General features: G+C 34.6%; 2 protein-coding genes, 2 long non-coding RNA genes and 1 pseudogene across 4 annotated transcripts; 4 read left to right on the forward strand and 1 right to left on the reverse strand.

Moving 5' to 3' along the window:
• The first annotated feature begins 427 nt into the window (after positions 1-427).
• On the forward strand, positions 428-3,282 carry LOC120171664. The gene is made up of 2 exons (XR_005520888.1): positions 428-528; positions 3,185-3,282. It is a non-coding gene; the product is annotated as an uncharacterized LOC120171664 (long non-coding RNA).
• Positions 2,993-12,362, reverse strand: LOC120171666. The gene is made up of 3 exons (XR_005520889.1): positions 12,350-12,362; positions 8,945-8,951; positions 2,993-3,136 (listed from the first exon to the last, which is right to left on the reverse strand). It is a non-coding gene; the product is annotated as an uncharacterized LOC120171666 (long non-coding RNA).
• Positions 12,363-12,992: 630 nt separating this feature from the next.
• LOC120171573 lies at positions 12,993-16,587 on the forward strand. The gene is given in 9 exon segments (XM_039179249.1): positions 12,993-13,036; positions 13,136-13,199; positions 14,859-14,925; positions 14,928-15,145; positions 15,290-15,377; positions 15,523-15,740; positions 15,824-16,045; positions 16,130-16,258; positions 16,381-16,587. Coding segments are annotated over 9 exon segments (1,257 nt in total).
• Positions 16,588-18,403: 1,816 nt separating this feature from the next.
• Positions 18,404-21,633, forward strand: LOC120171431 (protein XAP5 CIRCADIAN TIMEKEEPER). Its single transcript, XM_039179137.1, has 12 exons — positions 18,404-18,655; positions 18,781-18,846; positions 18,957-19,021; positions 19,113-19,225; positions 20,157-20,235; positions 20,355-20,431; positions 20,509-20,570; positions 20,683-20,814; positions 20,923-20,976; positions 21,151-21,216; positions 21,304-21,378; positions 21,528-21,633. Exons 1-12 carry the CDS (start codon positions 18,485-18,487, stop codon positions 21,576-21,578), a joined length of 1,011 nt encoding a protein of 336 aa, XP_039035068.1. The 5' UTR covers positions 18,404-18,484; the 3' UTR covers positions 21,579-21,633.
• A 1,010-nt stretch (positions 21,634-22,643) lies between these two features.
• On the forward strand, positions 22,644-25,505 carry LOC120171400 (annotated as a pseudogene).
• The last annotated feature ends 965 nt before the right edge of the window (positions 25,506-26,470 follow it).

Consider the following 26,470-nt stretch of genomic DNA (forward strand, 5'->3'; position numbering starts at 1 on the left):
CCACATCCCCCATTAATAGTAGATATGCATCTATATATACGAGTAAGAGTACGTTCATTGGCAACACTTATCTTCACATTCTTAAGTACAAAAAGTCCTTACCTTTGCTTTCCAATCTCTCTGAGATCTTCCACTTCTTCTCTTTTAGAAGCATACATCTATCAAAATCAACCATGGCTATTCGCCTACCACGTATTGCTAGCTCTAAGAAAGTTCCCAAGGGTTACTTTGCGGTGTATGTGGGAGAAAGCCATAAGAGGTTTGTGATACTAGTATCGTTCTTGAACCAGCCTTTGTTTCAAGATTTGCTTGGCCTGTCAGAAGAAGAATTCGGCTATACTCATCCTACTGGTGGTCTCACGATTCCCTGCAAGGAAGACATCTTTCTCGATGTTACCTCTCGCTTGAATTGATTGTGAGAGAATTAACACAAACCAGCCCATACAATTTTGTAAAGCAAAATCTAATACTATGTGAACACCTTTTTCCATCCTTTTTACCTTGGGGAGCAGAAATAAGTCTCCCTAAGTGGAAAACTAGAGATGGTTGTTACTGTAACTTTATCAATAAGTGAGGATAATCACAGTTGAAGAACATCAGTCATTTGAAATTTATATTCAGATTTTGGTTTTGTTCATGTTCATTCCATCGTTAGCTGTAAACGATCTACTTTTTTATAAAATTACATCATACTACATGCTAAATTATTCGAAGTTGTTGATTTTCTTCCAATGTTCCCTTTATTCATTTCAATCATTGAACCATAACAAGCAGCTGGTAAAGCCAAGAGTGAATCAGAACTAGCCTTTACTGTCTCAAATCTCAATTCTTTGTCAAGTATGCATTAAGAATATTACTTTCAAAGTTATGAATGAAACTGATATTTTAATAACCTAAATTAAGTGAAAGAGTTGTCTCTAAGTTACCCAGAATTGAGCTTGAACATTGCACACGAGTGCTCAAATTTTTCTAAGTTTTTTTTCCATATATTTTTATGATCATACTAATTTATTCTTATGTTTAATTATGTTACGGATACAAGTATTCGAAAGAAAATGAAGAGTCCAAATAACTTAAGTCTGCAGAATAAAGTAATTTTGGAACATGGTAGATCATTCACAGTTAAATTAAAGACAGGAAATTCAGAAATAATGATGTGCTTCTAAATGTCATTTTTCCTTGCTGATTAATAAAAGTTACAGTAAACACCATATCTAATTTTCCACTTGGTTAGACTTATATCTTCTCCCCAAGGGAAAAAAGGATGGGAGAAAAGTGTTTACATTGTGTTAGATGTTTGCTTTACAAAATTGTATATGCTGATTTGTGTTAATTCTCTCACAATCAATTCAAATGAGACGTAACATCGACAAAGAGGTCTTCGTTGCAGGGAATTGTGACACCGCCAGTAGGATGACTATATCCGAACTCTTCCTCCGACATGCCTAGCAAATCTTGAAACAAGGGCTGGTTCAAGACACTGGTAGCACAAACCTCTTCTGGCTTTCTCCGACATAAACTGTAAAGTGACCCTTGGGAACTTTTTTAGAGCTCATAATACAAGGCAGGCAGATAGCCATTGTTGTTTGGATGGATGTATAAAAGGTTAGACACGGAAGATCGTAGAGAAGTGCAATTCAAAGGTAAAGAAGAACTTGACAATGTGAAGGTAGATGTTGCCAATGAGCTTATTCTTGCTTATATATATAGATGTATAGGCTAGAATGGAAATCATGTTCATCCATTATTAAGTGGGGATATGGAATGAATGGTGAAGGGGCAATTTCTGGGATCACATGGTGGTGTTTTCCATGGCTAAGACTTGAAAGAATAGTTTGCCTACACTTTTTCCCCATCTTTAACTGAAAATGAATCACCTCGTTCCAAAATTACTTCATATTACAAGCTAACTGTAAATGAGTAGGATTTACCATTTCCTCCTGTGATTCCCACTATCCAATATATACTTTATAAGTAAGTTTTTTTTTCTCAGTTCGGAATTAGTCTTTGTATTTAATAAATGAATAGTCAATACATGGAAAGAACTCAGCAAACATGCCATCAGAAATTTGGACTGAAAACAAGTTCATCTGTAATGTTATCCATATGTATAGCAACACATACCATAAATTTAGTGAAGTGTAACTTTGTAAGGCTTATTATTGTGTTTCTCCGCTCTTTAACAATTTGATTGCAGCACAGGACAGACAACAACCTGGATAAAAGGCAACCAATTGGGCTCCAGTAAGGACTAGTTGCAGCCTGTAGGACACACTTATGTTCTCTTCACAAGGGTTTGTCTTAGAAGATTAACTACCTAATACAATCAACTTTTAAAATAAAATTTTCACTTTTTATTCCATTTTTTAGTGAAGACAGTCTGCAATAGGATGTCAAGGTCACCCATGTTACATGTTTTTTCATTGTATGTCTCGCCTCTAACAATAATGGAAAGTAGTACAGCTCTCAAACTACGAAGAAGCTTTTTAAGGATCGAATCATCCATATTTTAGTGGGTCCTTAGTCAGTTTATTTGGCCCGAAAGGATAGGCAAACTAGTCTTTCAAGTCTTAGTCTTGGAATCTTGATAATAAATTGAAAGACAAACCATGTGCTCATGAAACTATGCCTTGTCATTACTGATCAGACCCCATAAATTGCCCCTTCACCACTCATTCCACAATTCCTTGTGACCCTTACATCTATATATACAAGTATGAATAAGTTCGTTGGCAACACCTACCTTCACATTCTCAAGTACTTAAGATCCTTTACCTTTTCTTTCTGAATTCTCTGAGATACTCCCCGTCCTCCCCTATATACATCCATCGAAAACAATAAAATGGCTATTCGCATGCCTCGTATCATGAGCTCCAAGAAAGTTCCCAGGGCTACTTTGCAGTTTATGTTGGTGAGAACAAGAGAGATTTGTGATACCAGTGTCGTTCTTGAACCAAACTTTGTTTCAAGATTTGCTAGGCATGTCAGAAGAAGAATTCGGATATACTCACCCTACTGGTGGTCTCACAATTCCCTGCAACGAAGACACCTTTCTCGATGTTACCTCTCGCTTGAATTGATTGTGAGAGAATTAACACAAATCAGAAAAAACAATTTTGTAAAGCAACATCGAAAACTATGTAAACTTTTTGCCTTGGGAGCAGATACATACAAGTCTCTCTAGGAGGAAAATCAAAGATGGTGATTACTGTAACTTATATTAACCAGTATGGAAAATGACTGTAAACACATCATTCAAATGGAATTTATTTCTTTTCATAACTTCCTGTGGTCTCATTCTTCTTGCTAATTTCATCTTCAATTTAACTGTAAATGAATTACCTAGGCTCAAGACAAATGAGTGAATGAATGTCACAGGCAGGTATCGACAACTTAAACACAAGAAATAAGCAGTGATTGAGATTGTACATTTGTTGGAGTAATTCACGTAGGATAGGACAGGGTTTATCATGGTGCGAGGAACAAGAAATTTCAAGAAGATATATGAGATTGGATTGTGATTTTCAAAGAATTAAGTAGTTGCAATCACAACAAATCCGCCTCTATTTTCCCACTTAGGATTTAGGATACTTGTTCACCTACTCCCAAGGCAAAAAGACGAGGTGGAAAAAAGTTGTACACGGAAGCAATAGTTCACTTTACAAAATGAATACTGCATTCATTGATCAAATGTCAATCCTGTTCAAGCGAGAAGTAGGATCAAGTAAAACGCCTTCGAATTCTCAGACGGTCCGTCGGATGATCGTATTCGTACTCTTCTTCATATAGACTTTGTAACTCTTGAAATGAGGTTGTTCAAGTACGATACTGGTATAAACAAATCTCTTGTGGTTTTCTCCCATGTAAACTTTGAGTATCCCTTGGGAACGTCAGTTGCCATAGGAGATGATGCTAGAAGAATTTCCTTAGCATTAACAATAAGTGATTTTGAGTTCAAAACAATTGTATTAGTACACAGCTACCGTTATAAACAAGAATTGATGAGAAGAACCAAGAAAAATCGTCATTTAATATATTTGTTACAAAGAATAGTTCACAAGGGAATGGGATTGCAAAAAGCAATCCACCATTTGCACTTGTTAATTCCCAAACAAAATTGGTATCTGTCAATTGAGGTTGATGTTAGACATTTCCATATTCGTAGCTCTCATGAGCTTCGATGACATCCAATCAGATCAACGAAAGCTTCTTCGGAGCAAGGGATCGTTAGAGCACCCATGGGTGATCAAATCCGTACTCTCTTCGGCTCGACTCAACAAATATTGGAAGGAAGGATGGTTGAGGAATGAAATCGGCACAACAAATCTCTTCTTTTCAGCTTCTCCAACATAAACAGCAAAGTGGCCTTTCGACACCGATAACGTGGTCTCTGAAGATGAAAGACTCTGTTTTAGACTAGCCTTAGCATTAATATTCTCGGCAACCGAAAACCCATGGTTTACAAGTAGAACTAGACGGAAGAAAGATATGTTTTTTAGAACTTTTGGCACAGGTTGGCTGCCCATCATACATAGTGTATTTATAGAGCGATCAATCGCCTTATCATTTATAGCAATCATGTTGATTGAGAGGCCAAGAGAGAGCCCCTAAGGAAGATCTTTAAAGACATTTGGTATTAAACATCACATGGCCTTGTCTTCCAAATGATAATTAGTTTTTGACAAATTAGCCCCACCATTGTGTTCTTGTGGCAATCAACAATGCCTTACATTCAGTGAAACCAACAATAATGATCCATTCACAATGAATCCGATATCATTGAATCATGTCCTGTTAGTGTTGATAATAACTTTGCCTAGCAGATCATATGGATCAACTAACAGCTCTGGCCTTCAAGCCTAATCTGCAGCAAACATATGTAGGGTAGCAAGTCAACTCAAACGATCAGTATCCAATCTCATTTTACTTATTTGCATCAAAATGTTTTATCCATGTGATCTGCCGGGCAAAACTCATTATCACACTAACGGGACATGACTGAATGATATCATATTCGTTGCAAATGGATCATCATTGTTGGTTTCATTGAATTTTAAGGCATTGTAGATTGCCACAAGAACGCTATGGGTCTAATTTGTCTAAAGCTACATCATCATTGGAAGACAAGGTCATGTGATGCCTAATAGCCAATGTCTTTAAAGATCTTCCTTAGGGGCTCTCTTGGCCACTCAATCAACATGATTGCTATAAACCATAAAGATATTGGTATCTCTATAAATACACCCATTTATGGGTTAGCCAATCTGTTCCAAAAGTCTAAAATCTGAAAATACCTTCTCTTCCTTCTAGTTCAACTTGTAAAACCATGGGTTTTGGTTGCCGAGAATTGTTAATGCTAAGGCTAGTCTAAAACGGAATCTTTCATCTTCGGAGACCATGGTATCGGGCCGAAAGGCCACTTTGCTGTTTATGTTGGAGAAGCTGAAAAGAAGAGATTTGTTGTGCCGCTTTCATTCCTCAACCATCCTTCCAATATATGTTGAGTCAAACCGAAGAAGAGTACGGATTTGATCACCCTATGGGTGCTCTAACGATCCCTTGCACAGAAGAAGCTTTCGTTGATATTGGACGTCAACAAATCTCATGAGAGCTATGGATATGAAAATGTTTAACACTCAACCTCAACTGACAGTTACCAATTTTGTTTAGGAATTAACAAGTGCAAATGGTGGATTGCTTTTGCAATCCCTTCCCTTGTGAACTTAAATAGTATTCTTTTTTGTAACCAATATATGAAATGACAAAGTTTTCTCAATTGTTCTCATCAACCTTGTTTCTAATGTTGACTGTGTACAAATAAAATCGTTTGGAACTCGATATTTTCTTTATAAGTAATCATTTAAGTTCCATCCAAGAGCAAATGGATACTGTTCTTGCAAAAAAAACTTAAAGTGTTGCCAGATTGATTAAATATTTATTCATATTTAATGTGTTTGATGATATATAATTCACAGACCATAAGAGAAATTTTCATTTAACACAATGGTTACAGAGAATAATAAGTACACAATCGAACGAGATTGCAGAAAGCAATCCACCCATTTGCACTTGCTAATTCCTATGTAAAACTGTGTATATGTCAGTTGAGGTGTTAGCCATTTTGATATCAACTCTCACTAGCTTTGCAGACTGCCAATGAGATCGACGAAAGCTTCTTCGGTGCAAGGGATCGTCAAAGCACCCATAGGATGATCAAATCCGTACTCTTCTTCGCCTCAACTCAATAAAACCTGGAAGGAAGGATGGTTGATGAATGAAATTGGTACAACAATTCTCTTCTTCTCAGCTTCTCCAACATAAACAGCAAGTGACCTTTGGGCACCGAGACGTGTTCTCCGAAGACGAAAGACTCTGTTTTAAACTAGCCTTAGCATTAAAATTCTCGTAAAGCAAATAGTTTCCATAGGAGATGATGCTCGGAGAATTTTCATAGCCTTAACAATGTGTGATTTTGAGTTCAAAGCAATCGTATTAGTACACAGCAATCTTATTAGTACAGCAATCGTATTAGTACTGTAGTACATTGGTTATAAGAACAGTTCACAAGGGCATGGGATTGCTATTCAAAATTGGTTTTTTCGGTTGAGTCTTAGAGTTAGCCATTTCCATATTCAACTCTCATGACGTAAATGTTAGGCAACCTTGCATGACGTATTTGATGAGATTATGGAGATAGCAATGGGGGGACTCACATGAACATTGTTTCTTTCAAAACACTTGGTCACATGAATATGCTGCAACATCGGGCAATCCCCATGTGAATCCTTCAACTGCCTATAAATAAGCCTTCCAACTACAGCCCACTTTCATCAACCTCCAAAATTTAATACAATTTTTCTTCTTAATTCGGTTCGGGTTCAAAAATGGGTATCCATCTACCTTCGGTGATCCTTCATGCCAAGCAAGCTCTCAAGTTGCAGTCAAGGCAGCAGACGGATGTGCCGAAAGGCCACATTGCGGTTTTTGTCGGAAAAATCCACATGACGAGGTTTGTCGTTCCGATTTCGTACTTGAGCCATCCTTCCTTTCTTGATTTGCTCCATTGGGTCGAGGAGGAGTTCGGATTCGATCACCCGATGGGCGGTCTTACGATTCCGTGCGACCAACGTGTCTTCATCCATCTCACTTCTCAGTTGCATGGTTGCTTTGTTTAGCCTGCAGATTTATATTTTCCGTTGATTAGATTATTTTTGTTCCTTTGTAGAATGTAAGATATGTAAATGTAGATTTTTGTGAAAATTTTATAAAATATTAAGAGATTAATTTATAAAACTTTAGTTAACAAAAATATCTAAATTATATAATAATTTAAAATTTTCAAAGAAAAATTACTGTTTCTATCAAACCCCTTCGATCCATCTCTATCTACAACTCTGTTCTCCGGCCATAAAATAGACCAAAACTTGTCGGAGCTCAAGGTGAGCAAAGTGAGGTTTGGTTTCTTCTCAAGAACCATCAGTGTCTTGTTTTGATCACAGAGATGGATGCATAATTTTATATTAGAAGATTAACTTAAATTTTTAAAATTTTAGGGGACAAACTTAAATTTATAAGATTTGAAAGGGTGAAAATAATTTTTTAATAAAAATATATAAAAACATATAAAATATATGATAATTTTGAATTTTTAGGTATGTATTGATTTCAACCAGAGTCGACAAACATCGAAAACCAAGATTGTAAGGGTTTGTTCTTAGGCTAATAGGCTGTGACTTTCTTTGTAAGATAAAAGAAAATGTCAAATTTGTCTTTGGTCCTTGAACTATGTTCACGTTAGGCATTTAGTCCTTATAATTTTACATAATTTAATTCCAATATTTTTTAATATCATCACTCAGTCCAATTTATCATGTACATATATATTTTTGTGTCTTCATTAGGTGAGGTGTTTTTTTATAAAATATATTTGTATATGTCAATATTTTACAATAGTAGTTAATGATGTTAATCATTTAAACTGACTACTGATACTATAAAAATTGAAAATTAAATTATGAAAAATTAAATATATAGATAAATTCTTAAATTTGAGTACAATAAAATATCAAAATTATATTTTGACCAAGTAGGTTGATAGTTAAGATATATGATCTCGTTCAAGGATGGGATTAGAGATGTATATTCGATCCGAAAACGATAGATATTTTATCCGACTTTGTTATTGAAATTTTGAGTTTAAGTTTGATTAAGTTCTTTTTTTTAATAATTAGGTTAAACCGGGTTGAATTTAGAGTTAAATTTTTTTCTACTTGACCCAACACAACCTATTTAACGATAATTGTTATAATAATCCTCTCTCTATATTTTTTTCAATTACATCCTATTTTATCTAATAAAAATAGTAATTATATATATATGTCGGATCGAGTTGAGTCGAATCTTAGGTTGAAAATTATTACCTCACGTGATCCCGACGGCTAATCACGATAATTATGGTGGCTATAACTAAGAAGATGGCAAAACTACGTCAACGGTGGTGATCGTGACCGAAAAAGGCGACGTCTACGGGTTAGGGATTTAGGGTTTTTTTGTAATGTAAGAAAAATTATGGTTTTTTATAAATATATTTTTTATTTCTTTAAAATTCAAAATTACTATAAATGGATAAAATTGACGGCAATTATGGCTCGAACACATGAAGTGATAACACTTGTAACGGTAGAAACTTTCACTTTCTAAACACTTATACACAGAAAGCATAAGCAGAGAAAAATATTGTAACCATAAAAGTTATTAACGAAGTTCCTTGAGATTAGTTTGTTGGTGTTGCCTCTGCTCACTTTCGTCTGTGAAACTTTCGTATAATCCCGATTCGAAATTTTCTCCGATCGTGGCAGTAGAGTTATTTCACTGTTTTTTTGTTGGTGGATAAGATATCTTACTTAAAAAATTAAATTAGTTAATATACTATTCACCACCTAACTATTGTTCTTTTTCACTTTGACCACTATTTTTTAAATTTTATCAATAATATGTCTCAATTATTTAAGTACATTCAATCAAGCCATCTGCTGTTAACATTTGACGGGAATGTTGACGTGATAGTAAATAAAATTGGTATAATTACACACTTGGTCATTATTATGTATATATGTTATCAATTTGGTTTTAATTCTAATAAATTAAAATAAGTTTATCCCTCAAATCAGATCAAGTTATGTATCACCGTCCGATTGGAGGATTAAAAATATATTTTAATATATTTATTTATTATCAATCAGAATGTGACACGTGTCATCCTCTAATAAAAAGAACCTATGGGATTCTAACTCGGAGTATTTTTGATCGAGAAATAAGAAACTCAACCACTGGGCCAAGAGATTGTTAAAGGTTATGCTCGTAGGTGTTTATCTCCATGGTGTGCTTTAATGGTAGATTTGCAGAAGGCTTTTGACAGCTTGAACTGAGTTTATTTTGGTTGTGTTGGAGGCTATGAGATTGCCCGAGAAATTTAAGAGATGCATCTGAGTTTGCTTGATCATCGTTCGCTTTTCTATTGCGTTTAATGAGAGTCTTATGGATTATTTTCATGGAGAAAGAGGGATTAAGCAAGGTGACATCCTTTCTCCCCTTTTGTTTATTATGATAATGATGTCTTATCAAAGGTGGTGGATATTGTTTCTACTAATGGTGTTTTTCAGTTTCATCTGAAGTGTAAGAAGGTTAATTTCACACATCTTTGCTTTGTTGATGACCTCTTCACCTTCTTCAAGGGATCCATTGAATTCATTATTGGTATCCAGTGTATCTTAGATAACTTTTAAGATATGTCTGGGTTGCGCCTGAATGCAGAAAAAAGTCAGCTCTTTGTCTCTGGGACCTTTTCGGTGGACTTGGATGTTATAAGAGAGTCCTTGGGCTTCAAGCTTGGTACTCTCCCCGTTAGATACTTGAGGTGCCTTTGGTTATTAGAACATTAGCCGAAAGGGTTGGTATAGTTTGTTGGCTAAGGTTAATAAGAAGTTTGGCCATTGGGCTAAATATGAACTTGAGTTATGCTAGTAACTTGGAGCTGATTCGTTCGGTTTTGTTCAGCATCACCAACTACTGGTGCATCCAATCTATCGTCCTTAAAGTTGAGATGAAAAGAATTGATCAGTTTTCTAGAAGGGCTCGGATACCCTTACCACTAAAGCTAAGGTTGGTTAGCATTTTTTCTGCACCATTAAGTATGAAGAAGGCCTTTATTTGAGGGAGTTGGACTGTTGGAACAAGATTTGTCATTTTCTGTTGATAAAGGAGATCCATACAAATGAAGGCTCTTTATGGGTTGATTGGATGCATGTATATGTTTGAAGGATAGGGATTTTTGGTGTGTGGATCCCAAGGGGTCTATGAGTTGGTGTTCGAGAAAGTTTCTTGCTATGCGTGATGAGGCTCATCCTCTTTTAATTGCCCTTGCGAATCTGAATGCTATGAACGCTCGTGGATTGTGGTTAGAGATTAGGGTCAACAAGGACAGGGTTCCTTACATAAGATGGTTTGATTTCCGCTTCATGTGCCAAAGCATACTTTTATTGTCTGGTTGGCCATCTTAGGGAGACTTAATATGAGAGAAAAGCTCATTCAAATGGATGGTGGTCGATGAGTCTCTATGTGCATCGAATTAGGATGAAGAAACTCGTTCCGTCCTGTTCGGTCCCTAAATGTTAGGCAACCTTACATGACGTATTTGATGAGATTATAGAGATAGCAATGGGGGGACTCACATGAACATTGTTTTATATTTTCTTTCAGAACACTTGGTCACATGAATATGCTGCAACATTGGGCAATCCCCATGTGAATCCTTCAACTGCCTATAAATAAGCCTTCCAACTACAGCCCACTTTCATCAACCTCCAAAAATTAATACAATTTTTCTTCTTAATTCGGTTCGGGTTCAAAAATGGGTATCCATCTACCTTCGGTGATCCTTCATGCCAAGCAAGCTCTCAAGTTGCAGTCAAAGCACCAGACGGATGTGCCGAAAGGCCACATTGCGGTTTTTGTTGGAAAAATCCACATGACGAGGTTCGTCGTTCCGATTTCGTACTTGAGCCATCCTTCCTTTCTTGATTTGCTCCATTGGGTCGAGGAGGAGTTCGGATTCGATCACCCGATGGGCGGTCTTACGATTCCGTGCGACCAACATGTCTTTATCCATCTCACTTCTCGGTTGCATGTCTGCAGCTGAGATATGAAGCCATGGTTGCTTTGTTTAGCTTGCAGATTTTATATTTTTCGTTGATTAGATTATTTTTGTTCCTTTGTAAAATGTAAGATATGTAAATGTAGATTTTTGTGAAAATTTTATAAAATATTAAGAGATTAATTTATAAAACTTTAATCAACAAAAAAATATCTAAATTATACAATAATTTAAAATTTTCAAAGAAAAATTATTGTCTCCATCAAATTCCTTCGGTCCATTTCTATCTACAACTCTTTTCTTCGGTCATATCTCATAAAACGTGAAACACAAATAGATCGAAACTTGTCAGAGCTCAAGGTGAGCAAATTGAGGTTTGTTTCTTCTCAATAACCATAAATGTCTTCTCAAAAACCATCATAGGGATGAATGTATAATTTTATACTAAGAGATCAATTTTTAAAAATTTAGAGGAACGACTTGAATTTATAAGATTTTAAAGGATGAAAAATAAATTTTTAATAAAAAAAATATATAAAAATATGTAAAATATATGATAATTTTAAATTTTTAGATATGTATTGATTTCAACTAGAGTTGGCAAACATTGAAAACCAAGATGGTAAGGGTTTGTTCTTAGGTTAATAGGATGCGACTTTCTTTGTACGATAAAAGAAAATGTCAAATTTGACTTTGGTCCTTGAACTATGTTCACGTTAGGCATTTAATCCTTATAATTTTACATAATTTAATTCCAATATTTTATAATATCATCACTTAGTCCAATTTATCATGTACATATATATTTGTGTCTTCATTAGGTGAGGTGTTTTTTATAAAATATATTTGTATATGTCAATATTTTACAATAGTAGTTAATGATGTTAATCATTTAAACTGACTACTGATATTATAAAAATTGAAAATTATATCATGAAAAATTAAATATATAGATAAATTCTTAAATTTGAGTACAATAAAATATCAAAATTATATTTTGACCAAATAGGTTGATAGATAAGATATATAATCTCGTTCAAGGATGGGATTAGAGATGTATATTCGATCCGAACACGATAGATTTTTTATCCGACTTTGTTATTGAAATTTTGAGTTTAAGTTTGATCGAGTTTTTTTTTAAGAATTAGGTTAGACCGGATCGAATTTAGTGTTAAAATTTTTTCTACTTGACCCAACACAACCCAAAAATAATAATAATATAATTGATCTTTATATATTTAACGATAATTGTTATAATAATACTCTTTATATATTTTTTCAATTACATCCTATTTTATCTAAAATAATAGCAATTATATATATCGAATCGAGTCGAGTATGAATTTTACTTAAAATATCAGGTTTGATTTTTAGACTAAATTGAACTTTAGGATAAAACCACCCAACACCTTTAAGCTCCGTACCATAACATGTAAAATCCAGCAACCTTTAAAGCAATACACCTCTGTTTAGTAATCAAAAGAACCTCAACAACTAACCAGAAAAACGGAACTAGATTCCTCAAATCCGCTAATTCCAACCACAGATTACTTTATTCGATAACACGAGAAGCACCAAGGAATTTCCGTTTTTTTATTCATTCCAGAACCAAGCAAGATTTCGAAACCAAACATTACAAAACAGGCATCAAAGGTTCCATTTTTCATTTTCGAAGCAGAAAGAGAGGCTCGTTTTACCTTTGGCCTCTATCGTCGGGGAGAGCATTAGGAGAATCTGATAACTCTAAGACACGAATCGGGGTTTGCATGTGTTTTTAGGGGATCGATCTAGGATTATAGGGAGCGGAGAAAGGTTTTAGGAGAGACTATCAGAGTAACTCATGGTGGCCGGAGTAGAACGGAAGCGTCAGAAGCTATATAGGGGGTTTTAAAGGTTTTGTTCATAGGTTTTGGTCTCCGATTTGGGTTTAGGTAGATATATCTAAGGATTTAGGTTAGTTTAGGTTGGCTTTTGGTCTTTCAGGCCTCCGTGGCTGGTGGCCGGATTTGTGAATCGGCGCCTCGTTTGGGAGCTTGGTGGTCTGTTGGCAACTGAGAAGTAGTCGAATTTGAGAGTCAGATAAAGAAGCTTTCTTTTAGAGTTGGGCATGGTTTTAAGAATCGCATCGGTTAACGAATCGGTTATGTTATCGATTTATTGGTTGAATCAGTCTGATCGGTCAGAAGAACCGAACAACGTCATAATTATTTAAAAAATTAAATAAAAATATAAAAAATATTTAATAAAAAATAATTTTTTATATCACAATTCATATTCAAAGCAAGTCATAACATATATAAGTTAAAAACCATAAAATCAAGTGAAACAAAATGATTTAAATTAACTACAACATAATATTTACGGTAAAACATATTAAATAATAAATATAATTATATAACTATAATTAAAAAATAGATAACAAAACAATCCCAAAAGTATAAAGAGTAAAAATATGATAACAAAACAATCACACATTGCTAAGAAACATAGAAGAGCATTACAACTAACTTCTATAAATAATAGAGGTAATTTGACATTTAAAATCATGGAGCCTTTTGGTGAGCATTTAGTGAACTATTCTTTCACTTCAATCAAGCTCGAATTTTAGGCTTCAATCGAGTTTCTAAATTTTTTTTGAGTTCAAGCCTTTTTGAGTTCAAGTTTCAATATTATATTTCGAGTTTGAGTTGAACTTGATAATTTTTAGCTTGTGAGTTTGAGTCGTTTTTAAGTTCGAGTCGAGCTCAGCAATACTCAAGTTCAACTTGGCTCGTTTAACAAACGACGTTTGGTTTAATTTTTAAAAAAACAAAATTTCTGATTTTTTTTCGGTTTTTCCGATTTTTTCAGGTTTTCAACCGGCCCGGTTCGAACGGTTCAGCGAGTTCTGGCCGGTTCACTAGTAGCGGTTCAACTGATTTAGATTGAATCGGACTAGGCAACGGTTTCCGGTTGAACCGAATTAGACAACGATTCTCGGTTGAACTAGCCGATCCGATCCGATCCGATTTTCAAAACATGGGAGTTAGGTTTTTGAAATGAAAAAAAAACTGTTATATATTTATTTATAATTTTTTATTTTTTTAAAAAAAATCGAATGTGGCATTACCACGTCATTAATTACTATGACTTGGACATCTACGTTAGCATATTTCTTTACGTGTGTGTAATTCATTAACATCAACATCAGTTGGTTAATAGTTTTATATATCGAAAGGTATTTTTTTTGACTCAAAATTAAATATTAAGTGATTAAATATTTTAAAAAATTAATACGGATAAATTTAACAATATTTTTAAAAAGTTAGGATTATTTTATTACTTTATATCTAAAATTTAAGTAAGAACTTGTAATAAATATTTTTACACGAGTTAAAATTCGATAAAATTCTCTCTAAAAGCCTTCATCCTCCATTCCCAGGATTATCTCTATTGACTTTCAGTCTCATTGTGTTAATAGTCTCCAATTTTTATTTTCTATTTGTTTTTGGGGGAATCAACTGTTATAAATAGAGAGCAATTATATTCATCACCGTGTCGTATAAGACAGGCGCAACCCAAAGACACCCACACCAACTCAGAACAATCAAAGTTCAACTCACCCAAAATATTCTCGAAGGCCAAAGCCAAAACCTCTCTCGTCACTTCAAACTCGTGTTTAACTCACGGGACTCGCAAGAAAACCACCGGCTTTTGATCCGAAAAGGAAGAGAAAAAGGGCAAAAGAAATAAATGGCGACAAGAACATCAACAGCAGGAAGCCTTTTAAAGAAGAAAGGTGAAGAGATTCTAGACGGTTCGGATATAATGAAGTTGGTTGAGAACAAGGAGCTGTTTAGCAGTTTCGTTGATCATAAGTTCAATGAGCTCGATAAAGACAGCGATGGTCAGCTTTCTGTGAATGAGGTACGGCCTGCCGTTGCCGATATTGGTGCTGCTCTTGGCTTGCCTGCTCAGGGTTCTTCTCCCGCTTCCGACCATATTTATTCCGAGGTTTATATTTTCTTTGTATTTCATATCGATAATATGTTTTTCGTTTTCTAAAATGTTATATTTGTCAACATTTTTTCTCTCCATTACACTCTTGGGATAGGTTCAATGGGGTAGAAGCTGAGTTTTAGGCATGTTTTCTTGCAGGTTTTGAATGAATTCACTCGAGGAAAGCGAGAAAGAGTGAGCAAGTCGGTGTTCAAAGAGGTTCTTTCGGACAGGGTTTTAAAAAACGGTCCGTGACCGCGATTTCGGCCGCGATATAGCGGTTTCACCACCGTCCGAGTTACCCGCGACGGCCGCAATCACGGTAAATCCGAAATTACCGAAAACGTGACCGCGACCACGATTTAAAACCCTGCTTTCGAATATTTTACTAGGCATGGCTGCCAGTTTGAAGCGAGACCCTATCGTAATCCTCCGTATCGACGGTGAAGACCTGTTGAAGTTAACTAATGGTCCGAGTTATGAAGTGGAGATGGTGTCCATATTTCAACAGATTGCGCCGGACGATGCCGTATCGTTGAGGGATTGCATCCTTAAGGCCTTCGAGAAACTTTCGGTCGATCACGGCGTGCCGCCCTGCTTGGATTCTTGGGTAATTTACTTTCCATATGGATATATAGTTTGACCTTCAATCTGCAATGTTAAGAATCTGGCTTGTGTTTGCTTGTGGTGTAGGTTATCAGCAACATAATAGAACCGACTCTGCAATCATGGTCGGATGGCAATGATCTCGAGAAACTTGTGTCACAAGAAACATTCCTCGAAGCATTTAAGAAAGTTGCAGAGTGTGTGGCTAAAAATCTCAAAGGGATACCGGTATTCGTCGCCCATAGCGAAAACACCTTCGACGGAAGCGGCATTAAAAGAATACTATCCAACAAGTTTGAACTAGACAAGGTAATAAGTTGATCCTCTTGTTGTCTCCCCTGTATGTACTGTGTATGTTGGACTTATCAAGCAATTCATTTTCTGCAATTGCAGTCACTTAATATAGCATTGAACAACATTCCGAAAGATTGCTACGGTAAAGTATCGAAGGAATATTTACGTGCGGTGCTCGATTTCGTTGGTCCATCAGCCGGTTTACCTCCAGTCGGTGAAGTAGAACAGGTAATGCAACGACATATGTATTGGCACATACATGATCATCATAGGATGCAATACAAACTTGCAAAATGCAACTCTAGGCCTATGTCATTCCTCTTTAATCAATGCTGTTGAAATGTCTCCGGATCGACAAGGTCGTTGCCGATGCTTTCGACATGGTAAACGCGAATGATGGGAAGATGGTTAAAGAAGACGAGTTCAAGAAACTATTGACAGAGATCTTGGGGAGCATCATGCTGCAGTTAGAGGGAAATCCAGTCTCGATATCTTCGAATTCCGTTGTTCACGAATCCCTCGCATCGTCGTCGTCGCTGCTGCAGCCGTTATCGTAGTTGCTTATCAGAGATATATCGTTATATATATATATATACTATCAATCTATCATTAATTGATTTAATCACATGAAAAAAGATTAAAACAGATAATGCATATTCCAATCATTAATCGAAGTATAAAACAGTCCGGTCATACATGCAATTGGAAAAACCGTAAAAATAGCACGTTTTGATCAAACATAAGAAATAGCAAAGTGCAAAACTCGTAATATCATCAAACAGGCCAGGCAATCAATCAATAAAGGGCTTCCTTTCCCCTTGCATCGAAAAGAAATTTTTCATTGTGAATCGATATGATACCATACTATAAACATTTAATCTACGTTAATCTGACATGGATATAATTAGATTTTTTCATATATTTAGATGATCTTTGGAATTCGTATCCATATGAATTTCAATCATAATGAAGAGACATCAATGCATCATGTAATAAATCTGAAACTTTCTAATCAAATGATGAAAATTAACCTTTTTTGTGTGTGTGTGTGAAGGGAGAGGGGATTACCAGCACAAGTCTTCTCTTTCGTGAGTTTAAAGATGAGGACAGAAATTCCGAGGGAGTGGACGGACTCGGCGGCGACGAAGAGATTGTCGTGGTCGTGTACGATGAATCGGAGAAAAAGGAGCGCCGAAATCCCCGATACCAGCACCATGAGAGCCTTCGCCTTGGGCGGTTGTCGCCTCACCCACATTGTTACGGCCTGGATCAGCTTCTTCTCTGCCCTCATGCTGCCTTGTTTTCCCGGGAAAGAAAGAGAAAGTGTGGGAAAATTGGGAATGCGCCAATCATTAAATGTTAGTATTACGTTAATGGAAATCTTTGCGCTTTGGGATTTGATTTTTATATTTTTTGTGTTTAATTAAGGAAAATCCTTTATTAAGTTTGGGGTTATTTCCTCCATTCTAATTAATTATTTATTTTTGGAAAAAAAGAAAATAGTATCTAATTTTAAATATTCACTGAGTGGATTAATTTTAATCTAAAAAATTAACATCCAGAAATTATCCACCAACAAAAGCATTTGTTTTATTAATATTATTTTTCTGAATAATAAGAAGGAACTAGGACAAGGAGTTAAATAAAAACATTCATCACTTTATTAATTATACAACCAATAAACACTTATTAAAGTGTTTAAATTACAATATAATTATTTTAATTTTGTTTAGTTTATTTAAAGTATTTTAAAATATTGGGTAAATTACGCATTTAGTTTCTAAACTATAAATTTTAGTACTTACACTTAATTTTTTTTCTAAATCATACCTACGTTTAGTTTTCATTTCATTTTAATATCCGTCATTAAAAGACATAACATGCTTAGTACATAAACTATCAAAATTTGTCCATTTTAATGCATCAACTTTCAATATTTTCAAAGCTTAACATTAAACTTTGAACGGGTACTTAAATGAAACAAAAACTAAAGTTTTTAATAATGAATACTAAACTAAAACAAAAAATTAAACTTTAAATATGATTTTGAAAAAAAATAAAAGTTTAAGTACTAAAACAAACAAAAACTAATAGTTTAGGTATTAAACACAAAATTTACCCAGAATATAAAAATAAACTTAAAAAATAATTTTATTTTATCTATATTAATAAATAAATTAGAATTAAAAAATTGATTAAAAACAAATTTTTATAAAATTATTTTTTAAATTAAAAGTCTTTATTATAAATTAAATTAAATTATTTTAATTTTTGTTTAGTATTATCTTTGTTTTTTTTAAATATTTTATTTCGTATGTTATATTGTTTAAATCATATTTTCAAAACCAATATCGTGATTCTGATTGCTTTGCTTCAATCTCTGATAGCATTCATCTTTCGCAACGTCTGTTCGTACAACCTTCTTCTTCTGCCTTCTTTTGCGCTGAAAGGAAGATGTCGGGCATGGGAGACGGGTACGTGGGCACGGCCCAAGATGCGTTGAGGATCCGACGTCTGGAGAAGCAGAGGGAAGCCGAACGCCGCAAACTCCAAGAGCTTAAAACCAAGTCCGCCTCCGATAAAGGTCAACCCGGTCTCCTCCAATTCGGTTCAAGTACTTCCGAGGTTCGCCACTCTTCTTTTCCCCCTAATATTGAAACCCTGGGTTTTATTTTGCCCCCTTTTATTTTTCCATTCGAAATATATTAATTCCGTTTTATTAATCGTGCATTCTATATTTTCCTTTTCAGATTCTCGAGACTGCATTTAAGAAGGAAACTGTTGGTTTGGTTACCAGAGAGCAATATGTGGAGAAGGTAATTTAGGGTGTCATTGACATGTTGAAAAATTATGATTTTTTGTGTGTATTGATCTATATTTTTTTGAAGAAAGGCCTAATTGGAACTGTTATTGATATTTCTGATAGAGAGTTAATATCCGAAACAAAATCGAAGAAGAAGAGAAGGAGAAACTCCAGAAGCTTCAACAAGAGTAAGCTGCATTTATAATCTTTTATGTTTTTTGGTGGAATTTATTACTCATACTACTATTTAGGTAATACTTTATCATTGTAATCTTATAGGGAGGAAGAACTTCAATTGCAAAAGCGTAAAAAGAGGAAAGTTAAGGGGAATTCTCGCCTATCTTTTGCGGATGATTTTGAAAATGGAAGTGAAGAGGAAGATGAGGAAAACAGTAAGAATTTATCTGTTTTCTTTGACTCGTAAAAATGTTATAATGATAGATTATGGAAATCGCTATCTGATTTGTGCGTCAAATATACAACTATTGTAGCTTGGCGATGCAATTTGTCATCTCGTGCTCATCTGTTTAAACTTATTTATGGTATACGGAGATTTAGATTTGTTTTGTTTTCAACATTTCTCTGGCAAAGTAGTGAGTAGTACATGGATAATCTCAACAGTATAATGACTGTTGTTATTTTAACTTGGATGGATACTAATTGGAAGTGAAAACATTTGTTTTTGCTAGTTGTCTTCATGGATTATCTCCCTTCCTAAACTGGTGATTAGTTTCTTTCATAGTCCAGGATTGCAACCATTTCCTTTTTCTAGGCTATATACTGGACCCATCATAGAAGATTTAGTCTGTATGGATAGTTGGGTCTATTGGACATGGAGGATTAGCATAAAAGCACAAAGTTTTGTTCCAATTGCCTTTGTAAACACTTAATACCTATTTAGTCCTTTGATTGCTGTTGTTGGTCTGTCCGCTTAGTTTCATAGATGATGTGCTATTGACTTCTTGGTGTTATTCTTTCTAAGAATGTTGTCTGGGTGGCATTATGGTCTCTACCTTTTGGTAATTGAATTTCTAGTAACCATAGATTATTCAATTATTTTACTAGGATGCAAGGTTTCCTCTAGATTTATTTATGTAGTCTTTTCAATATTGTTTTACTTGATATTTTATCACTGTTGTGAATACAGTTGATTTTTAAGATCTCGATCTTTGTTATTATATGGTTTTACCTGAGATGATATGGTCACATTTTTTGTTTGATATATTGTTTTTTTATATTGATTCAGTTTCTAGAGACTTAAGCTTCATTATAGATTCTTTAGTACGTTGACTAATAATAGCAGCTTCCATGGTCTTTATGTAGAAAGTTCAGAACAAAAGAGGTTTAATCGTGGAAAATTTGGCAAAGATCCCACAGTGGAAACTAGCTTTCTTCCTGACAGGTGACATTCTCTCTGTGTCTAATGGTTTGCCATGGTTGCATGTGCATGTACATGTATAGTTATGTTTGTAGCAGAAATGGACCTAACATTTGAGCTTAGGGACGAGGATAATCTTTCAGTCAGAGGGAGGCAGAGGAGCAAGCTGAGCGTGAAAGGTTGCAGAAACAATGGATTCTCGAACAGGAGCAAATTAAGAGTAAGTGTTCTGGCATTTTCCTTTTTGATATTGATGCATGAAAAATGGTGTCTTGAGAGAATGTTTTTGTGTCTCAGATGAACCCCTTCAAATTACTTACAGCTACTGGGATGGAGCAGGCCATAGACGAGTGATCCAGGCAAGTGAAACTACCTTAATAAAATTTACCCATCCGAATGCTTTTAACTTATGCCTTAATTTACTTTTTCCATTGATTCATTATTTTAGTGGTTTATGTTTTCATTGTTCAGGTCCGCAAGGGTGATACCATAGGAGAATTCCTTCGAGCAGTTCAACAGCAGCTTGCTCCGGAATTTAGGGAGATTCGAACAACTTCGGTGGAAAATCTGCTTTATGTGAAAGAAGATCTAATCATTCCTCATGTGAGTTGAGCATGAAACCAGGCTTTTAATAGCTACTGCAATCTTTACCATGTTTATTGAATGTTAGCTAACTTGATTTCATTTCTTTCCATGCTTGTGAATCTTCAGCAACATAGCTTCTATGAGCTGATAGTTAATAAGGCAAGGGGCAAAAGTGGACCGGTAACAGTTGCTCTCTATGATTTCCTCTCCATATTAGTTTGCAATACATTGTTCAGTATTTTGCTAGTCAATATCAAAACATTTTGAGATTTTGAAATCACCCTAAATCTTAATATTGATAGGATTTATTATCACCCTTTTCTTATGAATGTTTGTATTTTTTTTCTCAAACAGCTTTTTCATTTTGACGTGCATGAAGACGTGCGAACGATAGCTGATGCTACAATTGAGAAGGACGAGGTATTCTCCCTCCCACTTATTCTTTGCTTCAAGAGCTTTGAAGTCAGTAATATGACGTATTGCATTGATTTTTCATTTTCTTAATAGTCTCATGCTGGTAAAGTAGTCGAGAGGCACTGGTACGAAAAGAACAAGCACATCTTCCCTGCTTCAAGATGGGAGGTACGTACTCGTTCTATTTGGTTCCGCGAATCCCCCATTGCCCTTGGCTTGCTTATGATGCAACAAAGATCAGAACCTATTTAGCCAAAATTATTTTGATTTGTGAGTGTAGGTTAAGTTTAGTTGTTATTCCTCTCTGTGTATGTCAGATATATGATCCAACGAGGAAATGGGAGCGATACACCATCCATGGAGATTGATCAACTGTCGAACCCTTGCGGAATAAGAGGAGGCTGCCTCTACATATGCATTAAACAAGTTAATTATTCTAGAGATCGTCTACAAACGGATGGTTTTTGTTTATCTATTTCCATGGAGGCTTCCTCTCATATGTGAAAACTTTTCTAATTGTAGATTAGATTTAGATCTTAGAGAATAAAACTTGATAATACAAGGACGTGTTGTGGTCTGACTGTTTTGCACATGTCAAATTTACTCCGAAATAAAAAATATTTTTATTAATGGAGCAGATTTTTTTTAAAGAAAATGACCCAAATAATTGACATAGATAATTTCACCACTCAATTTTGTTTGTATTGCTTTTCTATAGTCGATTTTAAATTATTTTACCGTGGTTACTAAGTTTTTTAGGATAAACTATATATTTAGTACTTAAACTATTAATTTTGGTCTGTTTTATTATCAAAATTTTTAAAAAAAATTTAAAAACATATCTAAAGTTAAATTTTTGTTTCGTAATAAAACTCTATTATTAAAAATTTAACGTGTTTAGTGCTTAAATTATCAATTTTAGTTCGTTTAAGTATTTAAACTTAAAAAAAATTAAATTGAAAGTTTAAATATTAAAGCGATCAAAATTGGTAGTTTAGATACCAAACATGTAATTTACCCAAATTTTTTAATTGCTCTTTCTATGTCAGGGGTGTTAAACAAAAGATAACATGGTGATTGAACAATACAGTCGAGTAATTTAGACTTAATTTAACATTATATGGATAATTTCAATCTACAATTTTTATAAATCAAAATATATAATTTTTCTCATTTTCTGTATTACCATCGTTAGAATTTGAAAAAAAAAATCTTCAATGTTAGAAATATCAAAAGAAATTGAACATTTATTTTTCAGGAAGATTTAACAGAGTTCTTTCCAAAAGAGAAATTTTAATTAAAATTCAGTGATGAGAATACGTAATTTACCTAGCATTATTTAAGCACGAGATTGACCAAAGACCCCACGTTTGGCTTGGTTTTATCCCGGGTTCGGGACTGTAATTTGAGTCCGATATCTGTACGAGTTGGTACTCACACGCCGATCGTTTCACTATTTCCATTTCCCTCTACTTTGACGAAAAATGGCGATCAAAACCTTCGAGGTTTTCTTCTTTGCGCTACTCCTCGCCTCCCCTATCCTCCAAGGTTCTTAAATTATCTTCCAGATCTGGATCTATTCGCTTTAGTTTTTAACATTAATTAAGCTATATATGCTTATCAATTCAATTATTTTCTGCATGCATGTTTACTGCGATTGTATTGATCTGTTCCATCGAGATGCATTGTAATTTGTATGGTCGTGATATTTCCATTAATTTATTTTTTCCTAGTTTCTGAAAAGAAGTTGATACATCGTTCCCCTAGAATTTGTATTACTGGTATTTTACTGGCTCTTAAAAGTTCAATTTAGCTTTCCACTTTTTTTTCTAAGAAAAGGCAACGGAAATAGAGCTTGTTAAGTACTCTGATATTTCTGTAACATTCATGAAGTGGGTATTTCTTGATGCTAATTTCCTTTTTTTCCCGTAAATTAATAATTAAATGAATGTAACTCTGTATTGGTTTATATTATGTTGTGATGTGATTTTTCTTTTGTGTGATAGTTGTTAGGTGTCAATCTGAAGCAGAGGCAGACGTTACAGAAGCTACCGAAGGAGGTGAACTTGGGGTTGTTGGCGACGATGTTCAAGATTTTGGTAATGGCAATTTTGACTCAGCTCCGGGAGTTGAAACTGTCAGTCTTTTCCCAAAGAATACCGCCAAATGTAACGACTTCTACATGCTGCTTGTGGGATTTTGTTGTTGCATGATTTTGAGAGATGTGCATTTTTATTAGTGGGCTAACCTTTTTCTGTATTTGGGAAGTGGTTCAGGCCGGAGAAGACACTGAACTGCTTGTTGGGATGGAAAATGTTGGTAATTACCAATTATTTTCTCTTCACAATGTTACTGGCTTGTTTTATAATGAAATTTGATGATATATGTTGAAGTGGTAACTCATTTTTTCTTGTCTTTCATTGTCTATGCTTAAATGCTTTCCTCTTTTTAATCAGCCATGTGGGGCTTTCTTCTCACTATGCTTAGCGTACTTATTTAAATTGCAGGCGAGTCACCTGTGAATGTTATTGCCGTCACAGCCAGTGTTCATCTCCCTTTTGATCATCGTATGCTTGTTCAAAATCTAACAACACTGGTAATCATAAGTTTTCTCAAGTTTTTGCTGGTTAAAATTTTCTATTTCTGTTGTTCATTAGTTAGTTCAGTTTCCATTTTGATTAATTTCTATTATTACCTAAATAAAATAGTGTGCCCATTGAATTCGTTCTTTTAGATCATTTTCATGTTTGTGCTTGCTTTACCCCATGTCTACAATGTTAAAGGCATTGACTCAAGCATGTTCTCTTGTAATATCTACATTACAAGAGCAGAGTGTTTGACACTTATTTAGAGATCTTTTCCTCAGTTTAAGAAAACAATGGCAGAGAGTTTGACACTAGTGTAGATTTTCCTAATTCACTAACTGTTATTGTATACCTTACAATGCTGTTACTATTTAGTTGGAGCCTGAGCTTGTAATCACAGTTTAGACATTCACGCTCAAATTGGTCATTGTGCAATTATTATGTTGTGCCACTGGTTTTGACTTTTTTTTTATATAAATTTATTTCCCTTTCATACTTTGTTATCAAATGTTTGTTGCATTATCTGAAAAAGATCTTCAATCTTTTGCTATATAGGTGATCATGCACTTTATTATGTTGGTGTTTCACAGCCTACATTGTTGGATTGAAACTGCCTGTGACATTTGCTTGTAGATTCAATAACTGAAAATGTCTGTTTGAATGTAGGCCTTTAACAATGCAACTGTACCCCCTTCAAAGCAAGCAACTTTCCCTTACACATTTGCGGTTAGCAAGTACTTATAGGTAAATGGTTACTCTGAGAGTTTTATGCCCTATAAGGCTAGAACTATATGTAGGATCTTTATGTTGGTTCAATCAGGAACCAAAGATCTGTTCGGTTCGATGTGTTATAGAGAATCCGACACTCGGTAATTGTAAAAAGTATGTATACTGGTTTTGTGTCGACCTAAATGTGTGATTTAAATGCATACTGGTTGAACTATTGATTGGAGGTCCCACTGGAATAACCTCCATTCTGTTTTTAATTCATTGGAGAAGGATTGCTATTGCTGTTAAGCTTACACGTTTAGAACTTTGATGCAGCCTGGAACTTTCCATCTTGTGGGTATAATTGTCTATGAGATTGACCAACACCCGTACCAAAATACATTCTATAATGGTACCATTGAAGTTGTTGAGGCTGGTGGTTTCCTGAGTGTGGAGTCCGTTTTTCTTGTTACCCTTGGGATTGCTCTTCTTGTTCTCCTCGGTTTATGGATTCAAGGTCAATTTCAGCGTATCTCCAAGGTATTCTAAGTGTGCCACCTTACCGCTGATATATTAATTTATTCCTATAACTACAAATAAGATCCACTTCCCCATAGACGAAGCACAGCACATCCATGTATCCATGGAGAAAAATCTCTATTCTTTTAGCTTGAATGGCATGTTTGTTTTTATTATTTTGCTAGAAAACTAAGAGGGCTCGAAAGGTCGAAGTTGGAACCGCGAGTAGAGATGCCTCATTTGACGAATGGCTTCAGGTTATCGCTTACACTTCTTTATCACTTACCATAATTTCCTTGGCGGTGATAAATTTGCTTTCATTTTCAGTCCTTTGAACCCTATGTTTATTCGATGTTTGTCCGTTAGGTCTAAAAACGAATGCCTGATGATTTCGTGTTTCGGCTTTCAGGGAACTGCTTACACCCGATCAGCATCCAAATCCAAGAAGAAGTAGCTGGGTAGTGCTTGAGAATTAGGCCAGGAAAAAGGCATAGCTTGCTTGTTGTAGCATGTGAAAGATCTCTTTTTTTTCCAGAAAAAACTCCATATTTAATTTTAACGAGATTTTGAAATTGAGCCTTTTTGAAGCAAACAAAGCCGTGTATGAGGCAACGAGTAACCTGCGGAATTATGAGCATAGTAATTATAGTTTAACCTTTTGGGTGTAATTATGCTTTCACTCCTTATACTCTTTGCATGTTTGAAATTAAATTGAATAATATTTAACTCAAAATAATTTATGATTTAGATTATAATCCAATCACTGAACATGAAATAACAATAACCTCAAATAATTAGAACTAGAAAAGAAACCCTATCTGCTTGTTTGTTGCACATATAATTTATTCAAGTTGTTTGGTTGAATTTTTAATCCTTTCTTAGTATGATCAAAGTAAATTCTCAATCATTTAACATTGAATGCTTACACTCTTGACTTTATCAACAATTCTTTTATCATCGAGGTCAATTGGTTCGTGCTTTTACTTCAACTACTTTACTCTTATTTTATGGATTCTTATAATTTTTTAGAATATTTTCTATTTAGTCAATAAAAACTAAAAATATTATTAATTAAAGAAAATGATTTACGATTAGAATTCAAAATCAATCCAATCTAAACTCAATCAGACACTCTCACAATAATTTAAATTGACCATATGAGTAAAGTGTTCTTTTATTCTTAAAAAATGTCACAAAAATTGAAAGTCGTGAAATTATCAATTAGATTTTAATTAGTAAATCAAAAGAGTAGAGCAAATTAAAAGAGAAGAGAGGTGAAATTTTAAATATGCGAAGAGTATAAGGACTGAGAGCAGAATTAGACCGTTCTTCTTTTAAATCCTGTAAACGGGGAAACTCCCTTAAGATTGATTAAAAAGATTAAAGGAAGCTTCCTTAGATTCAGTTCCTATCAACGATGAAGGCAAGTACGAGAGTAAGTAAAATAA

Source organism: Hibiscus syriacus, unplaced genomic scaffold (genome assembly GCF_006381635.1).
Source record: "Hibiscus syriacus cultivar Baekdansim isolate YM2019G1 unplaced genomic scaffold, ASM638163v2 tig00111834_pilon, whole genome shotgun sequence".
Taxonomy (NCBI): domain Eukaryota; kingdom Viridiplantae; phylum Streptophyta; class Magnoliopsida; order Malvales; family Malvaceae; genus Hibiscus; species Hibiscus syriacus.

Coding starts and splice junctions, on each gene's coding strand:
- LOC120171431 (XM_039179137.1), top strand. CDS start 18,485: ATGTCGGGCATGGGAGACGGGTACGTGGGCACGGCCCAAGATGCGTTG. Junction 20,815..20,922: donor AAGATCTAATCATTCCTCAT/GTGAGTTGAGCA, acceptor GTGAATCTTCAG/CAACATAGCTTCTATGAGCT. Junction 21,217..21,303: donor CTACAATTGAGAAGGACGAG/GTATTCTCCCTC, acceptor TTTTCTTAATAG/TCTCATGCTGGTAAAGTAGT.